Consider the following 12,189-nt stretch of genomic DNA (forward strand, 5'->3'; position numbering starts at 1 on the left):
TCAGTCATGTTCAGCTCTTCCAGCTATTTCTTGACAAAGATTCTAGAGTGGTTTGCTATTTCCTTATTTAGTGGATTAAGGCAAACACAAAGTATATGACTTGGCCAGAGTCTCACAGCTAATAATAAATGTCTGAGGTTGTACTTGAACTCAGGCCTTCCTGACTCCATGCTCTATCCACTGTGTCTTCCAGCTGCGTCTGTGCCATCTGGCATAGAGTGGGAGCTAAATAAATGTTTAATGACTATTTATTGGCTATTCTTCTCATCTTCATTAGTATAATTATTGCATTTTCATGAAACTTCATACAGAGTGGATATAGGCCAACATTAATTTTTATTTTACTTCTGTCCTCCCCCTCCACTGAAATCATCCTCCCATCCAGCACTGTGGAGGGCCATGGCAGACAGGCAAGTTCTAACTGGCCCTCCCAGGAACCAACGTTCACAGGAGGCACATCAAGCTAAACTCAGACTTATCACTCAGTTGTCTAGATGGCAATGAATTGTTTATCCACGGCAACCCTCCCGGGCCAAGTTCTAGAAGAACCTCTCACCAGGGAAGAGAACCCCCACTCCCAGAGCATCTTGACTCTTCCAACACTACAGAAGCAACGCTGGGTCTCCAAAGGTTCCCCACCCACGACCAGACAGACAGAGGGGCAAGAGAAATGGGAACGGGGGACTCACCTTGAGTGGGGGCTTTTCCGTTATTGTATCTTGGTCTGTAGTATTGGTCTGAACTGTCGTGTCACTTCTAGGGATTGACAGCCGGCCTGGAAAAACATCATGGAAATGAAGATTTGGTCATGAGAAAGTTGTTTTTCCACAATAACTACACAGAGATATTTTATCTGGTAAAAGTTGTGCATTTAATTTTTTAAAAATTAAATGAATGAATCCTATTTTTTCCATTGATTTTCATCATGATTGTAAATTATAATATAATATCATAATGCTTTTCTTTCATTTCTGAAGGATCTTCAGCCAGAAGGAGCTGGTACTTCCCATTTGGGCCTTGTGTTCTCATTAGTCTCTTATTATCATTATTATTATCGTCATCATCAATTATCAATGACATTCTGATTATTAACATTAGATTTCATAGTATTATTGTTCCTAGCAGATGGGGTCTGGACTTGTGATTTCATTGGCATAGGGAACTCTCAGATGAGGAAACTCCCTCTCTTTGAGGCAGGTACATCAGTTACAGTATAGGGTTGCGAGGTGGCGCTATAGTACAGAAGCCCTGACACTTACTAGCTGGGTGACCCTGGCCCAGTCATTTAACCCTGTTGGCTGTAGTTTCCTCATGTGTAAATTGAGCTAGAGAAGGAAACAGCAAACTGCTCCAATAAGTTACCAAGAAAGCCTCAAATAGGGTCATGAAGGGTCAAACATAACTAAAAAGATTAATTACAACAAAAATGCTTAAAGCAGAGGGCCTTGATTGCCTCAGAGTGAATATAAATAGGAATTCTTTGTTTGGAGTGAGGGTCCCTTCCCAGATTGGTTCCTTTTGTTTTTTAATTAAGTAAAAGGACATTTTGTGCTTTATTTCTTATTTAACCTAAATCACCGAATGGGTGTTGCCTCAGTCAAACTGAGATCTGTTGAAGACTGCTTAAAAAGGCCAAGATTTCCCACTACATCCAGGGCCAAGTCCAGTCATCCTGATCTATATCTGGCCACTGGACCCCCAGCTCTGGAGGGGAAAGTGAGGCAGGTGACCTTGCACAGCCACCCCTCACTTCAATACAACTCACTTGCATGTTACAGCCTCACCTCCCTGATGTCATGGTCCTCTTTAGAAATGAAGGTCAAACAATCACAACAACAGAGGAAAATTAAGTGATTTGCCCAAAGACAAACAGCCAATAGGTTCCAGAAGCAGAATTTGAATTCTGGTCTTCTTATTTCAAGGCCAGCTAACCATTACCAATAATGAATTGTAGATAACTCTTAAATCTTTTTTTTAATTTTTTTCTACTTAATAGTATTTTATTTTTCTCAACTACACATAAAGATAGTTTTCAACATTCACTTTTTTTTTTTTTTGCTGAGGCAATTGGGGTTAAGCGACTTGCCCAGGGTCACCTACCTAGGAAGTGTTAAGTGTCTGAGGCCAGATTTGAATTCAGGTCCTCCTCACTTCAGGGCTGGTGCTCTTATCCACTGCACCACCTAGCTGCCCCTCAACATTCACTTTTATAATATTTTTGAATTTCAAATGTTTCTCCCTCCTTCCCCAAGATAACAAGCAATATGATATAGGTTATACATGTACAATCATGCTAAATATATTTCCACCTTAGTCCATGTTGTGAAAAAGGAATCAGAGCAAAAGGGAAAAGTCACAAAAAAAAAAAAAGAAAAAAAAGTGAAAATAATATGTTTTGTTCTGCATTCATCTCCATAGTTCTTTCTCTGGATGTAGATAACATTTTCTTTTGAAGTCTTTTGAAACTGTCTTAGATCACTGCATTGCTGAGAAAAGCTAAGTCATTCTCAGTTGATCATCTGCACAATTTTGCTGTTAGTGTGTACAATGTTCTCTTGGGGTCTACTCACTTCATTCAGCATCAATCACTTTAATCCTCTCCAGGTTTTTCTGAAATGCACCCACTTATCATTTCTTATAGAACAATTCTATCTATTCCATTATATTCATATACTACAACTTGTTCAGTCATTCTCTAACTGATGAACACTTTCTCAGTTTCCAATTATTTGCCACCACAGGAAGAGCTGCTATAAACATTTCTGTACATATGGATCCCTTTCCCTTTTTATGATCTTTTGGGGATGTAAACCCAGTAGTAGTATTGCTGGATCAAAGGGTTTGCACAGTTTTATAGATCTTTGGGCATGATTCCAAATTGCTCTCCAGAATGGCTGGATCAGTTCATAACTCCATCAACAATGCATCCAATTTTCTCATATCTTCTCCAATATTTATCATTTTCCCTTTCTGTCATATTAGCCACTCTGTCAGAGTTGTTTTGATTTGTATTTCTTTAATCAATAGTGATTCAGAGCATTTTTTTCATATGACTATAGATAACTTTAATTTCTTTTTTTTTATTTTTTTTTTAATTTAATAGCCTTTTATTTACAGGATATATACATGGGTAACTTTACAGCATTAACAATTGCCAAACCTCTTGTTCCAATTTTTCACCTCTTACCCCCCCCCCACACCCTCCCCTAGATGGCAGGATGACCAGTAGATGTTAAATATATTAAAATATAAATTAGATAACTTTAATTTCTTTATCTGAAAATTCTTTGTTCATATTCTTTAATCATTTATCAATTGGGGAATAATTTTAAGTCCCTTCTAGGAAGGGGTTCAATGAAATCAGTTCTAACCAGGAACTAGCAGCTGATTGTTAAATGTTCAGTGTGAGCTCAGAAATTGGGAAATGCTACCAGGGATTTATTTGTTGTTACATTGATTGTTTAGATTTAAGAAAATGTAGATTAAACCCAAAATATAATCCATAATTTCTACTTTTGAAATGGTCACTATAATCACAGAGTGCTTGAGGAAATCTAAGGCCAATAGGCTCAGCTGGTTAGGTACCAGGATCTAATGAGATTGAAGACACTGTTTCCTTCTCTCTCCAGAGCAGTTAAATGATTTGGGATGAGGTAAACGAAGGAACAAGAGCTACAAACATCAATTCAAATACCCTTTCCTCCTGGAAGCCCTCCCTGATTTCCATCAGTCAATAACAACCTTCCCTCCCTAGGCCTCCTAATATACTTTAGTGACACATTACATTTTTAAAAAATTATAGTTATCACCTCATACCTATCAGATTGGCTAATATGACAGGAAAGGAAAATGATAAATGTTGGAGAAAATATGAGAAAAGTGGAACACCAATGCATTATTGGTAGAATTGTGAAGTGAACCAATCATTCTAGAGAGCAAAACTCTATAAAAACTGAGCACAACCTTTGATCTGACAATACCACTTATAGGCCTAAATTCCAAAGGGCTCATAAAAAATTCTCTAGATCAATGAAATCCCACATCTGGTCCTAACTATATCAGTGAGTTGTAATGGTGGGATAGAGGTAGAAGAGCTGGGTATCAATGAGTCAAGTCCATGCTCTTTCAGGAGAAAGCACATACAAATAGTATCATTATCATCACTGGATTAAAATCACTTCTAGGAAATTCTCTAGCAGAAAGGATACCTTTACGTTATTGGACAATGGTCTAATGTCTCGGTATATAAGACAACTCTCGATTGGTCTGTGTTGTAATTATAACCCACAACAAATTGCTTGTCATTTTAAGAAGAGGGGAAGAGAGGAAGGGAGGAAGGAGAAAGAAAAATTTGGTACTCAATATTCTGTAAAAATGAAGGCTAATAGTAGATTCACCTTTTTTTTTTTTTTGCTTGTTGTGTATTTTATTTAATGTTATTTTTCCCAGTTACATATAAAACTTTTTTTACATTAGTTTTTAAAACTTTGAGTTCCAGATTGTCTCCCTTCCTCCCCACCCTTCAATAAGAAGGTACATGTAGAAAGGATTTCACATATCTAACTTATATCAGATTGCTTGCTCTCTTGGGGAGAGGGAAGGAAAGGTAGGGAGAGAAAAAATTTTTTGGAACTCAAAATCTTACAAAAATTAATGTTGAAAACTATCTCTACATGTTTTTGGAAAAATAAAATACTATTGAAGAAAAAATGAATGCTAAAAATTTCATTCCATGAAATTGGAAATAAAAATACTATGAAAAAAACCCCAACAAACATACATGGAATCTTGTGGGGGGCGGGAAGGATATATGTTTTAGAGGAGATACTGACCTGAATAGGTAGAGAGAGTTCCCTCATTTCCTTCTCTATAATCTCCTTCCCTAAAGTTTGCAGAACACTGTATGTATGTGATCGAATACTCACAACAACCCTGGGAAGAGATGCTGCTATTATCCCCATTTTACAGATGAAGTGACTGAGATTCAAAAAGGTTAAGTAATCTGTCACACAACTAATGTCTGAGGCAGGATTTGAACTCAGGTCTTCTGGACTACTACATTCAACCTTAGATAAAACTTCCCCTTTCCTGTGTCAGAATGCCCGTATACCGTGCCCCTTTTTCAATACATTCAGCATTTCCATGGCAGAGAGACATAGTAAGGAAAAGCCAGAAAAGCAAGGGCACTTTGTATAAAAAGAGCTTTGATTTAGAATGTTTAGAACTCAGGAGATCGGGTGTGACCCAGACAAAGATCCTGCTCCAGATGCCTACATTCCTATTTACTCCTAGGGCACTGCACCTGCACTTTTGTCCAAGCCTGTTATTTGGGAAGGCTGGCTCATTAAATCTTCCTCCTCTTCTTCCTCTTCAGATGACACTGGAACATCTTTGTAGCACAAATGAAAAGAAAAGAAACATTTTCAAACAAGAGCACAGAGTGGCTAAAATTGTTCTTTTCCTTAAAGCAGTAGCTTTTTCTTACCCATCCCTTTTGTTATGGACCCTTTGGGGCAGTCCCACTGAAGCCTATAGACCACCCCTCAGATAGTCAGTCAACAGACATTTAAGGAGTACTCACCGGACACCAGGCCTTATACTAAGCACTCAGAAAGCAGAGTTCACAACAGTCCCTGCCCTCAAGAACGGGAGAGAGAACAAAGAACTATGAACAAACGAGATCCAAATAGGGTAAATGAGTGGTGGTCTCTGAGGGAAGGCTCTAGAATTAAGGGGGATCAGAAAAAGTGGGATTTGAGCTAAGCCTTGAGGACAGCCTGGAAGAAAAGATGAGATGGGAAATGTCTGAAAACAGTGTCTGGTGCAAGGAAAGTAAAAAGACCAGTGTTACTAGATCACACAGTAGATGGAGGGGAATAAGGTATAAGACTGGAAAGATAGGAGGGACTAGGTTCTAAAGAGCTTTAAAAGCCAAACAAAGGGGCAGCTGTGACACAGTAGATAAAGCAGCAGCCCTGGAGAGGGTCTGAGTTCAAATTTGACCTCCAACCTTTAACATTAACTGTGTGACCCTGGACAAAGTCACTTAATTTATTGCGCTCCCCCCAAAAAATAGCTGGACAAAGGATTTTACATTTGATCCTGGAGGGAATACCAGGGAGCCCCCAGAGTGTATCACGGCAGGGAGGGGAACTTTAAGAATAATTTTGATTAATGGAGAATGATCAGGATGGGGAGAGATTTGAGACGAAAAGAACAACCAGAGGTTACAATAATCCAGACATGAGGTAATAATAAGGGGCCTGTACTAGGGTGGCAATAGTATCGAGGAAAGAGAGCTGTCTTAAGAGTAGAGTGTACAGAAGTTGGCAATAAACTGGATATTGAGTAGGGAGCAGCAATGAGGGGTTACCTGACATCTAAGTTTCAAGCCTGAGGATTGGGAGGTAATAAGGTGATGCCCTTGGCAGCAACAAGAAATTGGAGAAAAAAAAAGATTTGGAAGGCAAGATAATGGGGTCAGTTTGGGAAATCTTGAGTTTAAGAAGTCTATGGGACATCCAATTATTGACCAACAGGATGATTTCAGAGAGACCTGGAGAGACTTAGATGACACTGATGCTGAGTGAAATGAACAGAACCAGGAGATCATTATATACTTCAACGATAATACTATATGATGATCAATTCTGATGGACGTGGCCCTCTTCAACAATGAGATAAACCAAATCAGCTCTATTTGTTCAATAATGAAGAGAACCAGCTACACCCAGCGAAAGAACTCTGGGAGATGACTATGAACCACTACATAGAATTCCCAATCCCTCTATTTTTGTCCGCCTGCATTTTTTATTTCCTTCACAGGCTAATTGTACACTATTTCAGAGTCCGATTCTTCTTGTGCAGCAAAATAACTGTTTGGACATGTATGCTTATTTTGTATTTAATTTATACTTTAGCATATTTAACATGTATTGGTCAACCTGTATCTGGGGGAAGGGGTGGGGGGAAGGAGGGGGAAAGTTGGAACAAAAGGTTTTGTAATTGTCAATGCTGAAAAATTACCCATGCATATAACTTGTAAATAAAAAGTTATAATAAAAAATTAATTAATTCCTTTTTAAAAAGAAGTCTATAGGCTATCCAGTTGGAGATGCTAAATAGGCAGCTGGAAATGTAAAGCTAGAGGCCAGCTGTATAAATAGATCTTCAAATCATCTGCACACAGATGACATATGAATCCATGGGAGCTGATGAGGTCACCAAATGAAAAAGTACTGAAGAAGAAGAGAAAAGGGGACCTGAGGGGGGAGGGGGGCACTCCCAGATAAAAGACAAGATTTGGGTGAAGATCCAACAAAGGAGACTGAAACAGAGAGAGGGGATGAGAGCCAGGAGACAGGAGTATCCCCAAAACTTAGAATATATCAAGGAAAGGAAAATAACCAACAGGCTCCATTGCTAGAGAGGGGTCAGGAATGAGAATGGAGAAAAGGCCATTGGATTTTAAGATTAAGGAATCCCTGGTAATTCTGGAGAGAGTAATTTCTGTTGAATGATGAAGTTAGCAGCCAGACTGCAGAAAAGAGTGAGAGGAAAGGAAGTGGAAGCACTGATGGTGGACAGCTTTCTCAAGTTTAGCCAAGAAGAGGAGAGATATGGGAGGAAAGCTAGTAGGAATGGTTAAAGAATATTAAGTGATTTTTTTTTAAGGCTGGAGAAAATGCAGCAGAGAAGCAATCAGATGGAAAAACACAGAGGATTAGTGAGACAGTGAGGATGATGGAAGAAGCTGAAGAGGGGATAGAATAATATCACTTGAACAAGTGGAAGTGTCTACTTTGTCGAGAAGAATGAGCTCTGCTTGTGCTACTACTGGGCTTATACCCCAAGGAGATACTAAAGAAGGGAAAGGGACCTGTATGTGCCAAAATGTTTGTGGCAGCCCTGTTTGTAGGGAGGCTGGAAAATGAATGGATGCCCAAAATTAAATGGTTGGGTAAATTGGGTCTATGAATGTTATGGAATATTATTTCCGGAAGAAATGACCAGCAGGATGAATACAAAAGCGAAAATTAATGAACTGATGCTGGGAAATGAGCAGAACAAGAATTATATATAACAATGATATTAGAAGATGTAACGTTAAGTGGATTTCTTTGAAGGACCAATTCAGTTTAATTGACAATGATGGATGAAGAGCACCCAAAGAAAAACACTGGGAAATGAATTAAACTGTTTCATTTTTGTTTTTTTTCCCGATTATTTTTTACCTTTCTGAATCCAATTTCCCCGAGCAACAAGAGAATTTTGGGTTCGCCCATATTAATCTAGGATATACTATAAATATTCAAATATATACTTGCCATCAGGGAAGGTGGGGGAGGGAGGAAAATTAACAGAAGGGAGGTAAAGGATAATGTTTAAAAAAATTTACCCTGGCATGGGTTGTCAATAAAAAGTTATTATAATAAAAAAAAGAATGGTTCTGCTCCATGCAAGACAGGAGTGAAGAAGTGAATAGTGGGGGAAGGCAAGCAAATGATGTGAATGACGACAGAAAAGGGAGCTTTTGGTCAATAACCTCAACTTTTTTCAGTGAAATATGAGAAAAGGTTTTCAGCTGAAAGTGTGGAGTCAGAGATGAGCCATGGGAAGTTTGAGGAAGGATGAGGGATTGTTCTTAGAATAATGTGCAATACATAAAATATGTAGGATTTACAAAGGAAACCAATTATATTGAAATGGCAATCAAAAAAAATTTTTTTTAACATGTTGTTCAGACTTCCATTTAAGAAAGCCTATCCTGGAGCCACAGAATGTCCCCCATCTCTGTCTCCAGTCTCTGTCTCTGTCTGTCTGTCTCTCCTCTCTCTCCCGTCCCTTTCCTTCTTTCCCTCCCTCCCTCCCTCCATCTGTCTCTCTCTGGCTTTCTTTAAGATTCAGTTCAAGCACTACTTTCTATCTGGGGCCCTTGCTGATAACCCCGCAATCGCCAGGCAGAAATATTGCCGTGGTTTGCCATGTCCTTCCCCAGCTCAGGAGGAAGCCGCGCCTCCCCGGCGCCGGGGCCGGCGGTCTATCCCCGGCACTGTGGCTGCTGCCGGGGCAGTGCGGCGGGCCCGCAGTGCCCGTGCTTCCTCATCCTGAGCAGATCCAGGCCTGCAAACACTGACTACTATAGGGGCCGAGCGTCTTCCTCCGAAGCCACAACATGGAAAACAATAAGCCGGCCATTCACTGACCGCTGTGTCTGCCAAGCGCCTACGTCTGCCGTCTGTGTTGCGGAATAAAGCAATGGCGAGACAGGGGCCAGGCCTCTCGGACTGAAGTCCTGCCGCAGCCCCCGGTCCCGACTCTCCCGTTTCCCCCGCTGTGCCCTACGAAGCGGCTCCCTCGCTGTTGCGCAGCAGGGCAAAGCCTCTCGCCCTGCATAAGCTCTCTCGGGACCCTCCCTTTCCTCTGATTTTCGGATCTCTAGTTTCCGTCAGGATCCAGCCCAAGCCGCCCGCCACGCGAAGCTTTTGCTCATTTTCCCGCCGTTGGTCCCCCCACCCCCGCCCCCCACCAGTCCCGGCGCATCCTTCCGCCGAGCAGATGAGACAAATCCTTTTACCGCCGCTTTTGTAAACCGCTCCCCAGCACGTGGGTGGCACGTGACAAGCATTTAATGAATGTTCGCTAAGTGACTGACCCCATTGGCTACAAGAGGCCCGGTGAACCACACCCCCAGAGGAGAGTCCCGGCGCTCCGAGCAGGCGGGTGGGGCGCAGGGCCACGGCGGGGCCTGAACGTGGGCTCACCTGCACGGAAGGGACTCAGAGGGGCCTGAAACGTGAGCCCCGAGCAGCTGGCTCCTCCCCACATTTACGGACGCTCCCCACTCTGTCTCCCCCTCGCTTAGCGCGGGCTCCCCGAAAACGCAGGGACGCGCTTTCCTGACACTCCCTTCTTAAAGGGGCTTTGTGTATCACTGGCGGGCACACTCGCGGTGTCTCCTCCCAGGAGTATACAGCTCTTGGGAGCAAGGGCGGGGCTGCTCCTGTTTCCTGGAGCCTCAGCTCCGAGGTCAGCGGCTGGAAGGGCCCCCGGACTGGCGCGCGCGGAGGCGAGGAGGGAGGAGGGAGGAGGGAGGAGGGAGGAGGGAAGGAAGAAGGAGGGAGGGCAGGGCGCGGGCGAGCGTCCGGCCCTCACCTATCTCCACCTCCACCTCCTCGGTCACCATGAGGCGGTAGAAGAAGACGGCCGCGGCGCCCTCCTCCTCACTGCTCTGGTTCAAGAAGTGCAGAATGTCGTCTTCCGCCTCGCAGTCGTTGCGGTTCATCAGATCCAGGAAATACTCCGGGTCGGAGAGCCGAAAGGCGAGGTACACCCGGTCCCGGATCCACTCCACCCGCAGGTCGTCCATGTCGCCCTAGCCTCGCTTCTCCACCTTCCCCACCGAGTCCGGGCCCCGAGCGCCGACTGCGGCCGCAGCGTCCCTGGCGGCCGCAGCGTCCCTGGCAACCGCCGCCTCCGACCCTGGCAACCGCCGCCTCCGCGCCGGGAGACCATCAGCCGACCGGACCTACTTTCCCCAGTCGGGCTCTGTCCGCAGCGGACGCAGCCTCTCCGTATCTCGGCAGTAAAGCAAGAGTCCCTCCTCTGGCTCTCCCTCTGCCTCGCCGTGTTGGGGGGCCTCTGCCCAGATCCAGGCTTGCTATCCTGGACCAATCAGTCCTTAAAGGCACACAGGAAGGCAGTAAAAGCACTTACTAAGGAAGGTGCGCAGGGGACACAGAAACAGGTCAAAAACATCTCCTGCGCTCAAGGAGCACTACCCTAATGTCCTGGGAGGCGAGGAAACAAACATATAGACAAGAAAACTAGGCATAAATAACAGGCACAGAATTAGGAGGTCTGGGGAAGGCCGCCTTAGGCGGTGGGACTTGCCCCGGGGAAGCCAGAGGGGTCAGCAGGCAGAGACGAGAGGAGCGGAGGGAAGGTCTAAGATGAGATGGAGGTGGTCATGAAGGGCTCTGATGGCCAGAAGATTTTGCATTTGATCCCTGGAGATGAGAGGGAGCTGCTGGATGTTCTGCACTTTAATCATTGGCTGAAGGGAGGATGGATTGGGGATCGGGGAAAGACCAGAGGTGGGCAGACCCATCCGCAGCTATCACCACCCCTGGGTGAGGGATGAGAGCCTCACCAGGGTAGGGGCAGAGGGATAAATTTGAGAGGGGTTGTAAAGGTAAAAGCCACAGGTCTTGTCAATAAATTGGGCATAAGGGGCAAAAGAAAAGTGGAGGATGACACTTGGGAACAGCAATAAAGAAGTTGGGAGGAGGGGAGAGTTTAGGGGGAAAAGATAAGTTCAGTCATGAACATGTTAAGTTTAAGATGTCTATAGATCATCCAGTTTGAGGTGTCTAATGGGTGATTGGGAATGTGATGAGAATCATTAGCAAAGAGATAATTAAATCCATGGGCACTCATGAGACCAAGTGAAATGGTCTGAAAGGGGAAAGGGAGCCAGGACAGTCCTTTGGGAACCTATGGTTAGAGCAAATGAGACCAATCATTGGCTCAATTCTTGCCTAACCTTGATGAGATTAGATTGGCTCCCTTGTCAGCCTTAATCACTGGAATGGGTGCAGCCCCACCCTGAGACTTGGGAAAGAAAGTCCCTAGGTTAAGGCCATCTGCAGCCTCCCAGATCTCTATCAAGCTCCTGGATCCAGATGGCTCTGGAGGGGAAAGTGAGACAGGTGACCCTGCACAGGCCTCCTTCACTTCATTCCAATGGCATCCCCTCCTTGATGTCACTCTTCCAGAATGAAGGATTCATCTCTGGATGAAGATCCAGCAAAGGCTGAGACACGTAGGGGAACCGAGAGTAGGGTTGCAAAAACCTAGAGCAGGGTATCCACAAGAATGTGATCAGCAGTGTCAAAGGAAGCCCGGAAGGTAGAGGAGAATGAGGGATGAGAAAAGGTCATTGGATTTGGCAATTAAGAGATCACTGGTAAGTAAAAAGTCGAATTGTAGGTTAAGAGAGTAGCAAGAGACAAAGTGGAGATGCCTATGGTAGGCAGCCTTCTCTAGGAAAGGACACGTAATAGGTGCTTAATAATATTACCAAACAGCCCAGTAAAATTCAAGAGCATCTAGTCCAACCTTCTCATTCAACAAAGAAGGAAACCCAGGCCTGGAGAGGTCAGCTGAGAATCAGATATCAAACCAGTG

The 12,189-nt window shown here is 43.7% G+C and overlaps 1 protein-coding gene across 1 annotated transcript in view; it reads right to left on the reverse strand.

Moving 5' to 3' along the window:
• The window catches only part of DNAH10 (dynein axonemal heavy chain 10), a 145,762-nt gene extending 135,262 nt beyond the window's left edge, over positions 1–10,500 (reverse strand). The window contains exons 1-3 of the mRNA XM_031948437.1: positions 10,156–10,500; positions 5,303–5,389; positions 690–775 (exon numbers count right to left, since the gene is read on the reverse strand). Of these exons, the coding sequence (XP_031804297.1) occupies positions 690–775; positions 5,303–5,389; positions 10,156–10,369 (387 nt within the window). The 5' untranslated portion in view covers positions 10,370–10,500. The remainder of the gene's footprint in view (positions 1–689; positions 776–5,302; positions 5,390–10,155) is intronic.
• Between the last annotated feature and the right edge of the window lie 1,689 nt (positions 10,501–12,189).

This window comes from Sarcophilus harrisii, chromosome 1 (assembly GCF_902635505.1).
Source record: "Sarcophilus harrisii chromosome 1, mSarHar1.11, whole genome shotgun sequence".
NCBI classification, from domain to species: Eukaryota; Metazoa; Chordata; class Mammalia; order Dasyuromorphia; family Dasyuridae; genus Sarcophilus; species Sarcophilus harrisii.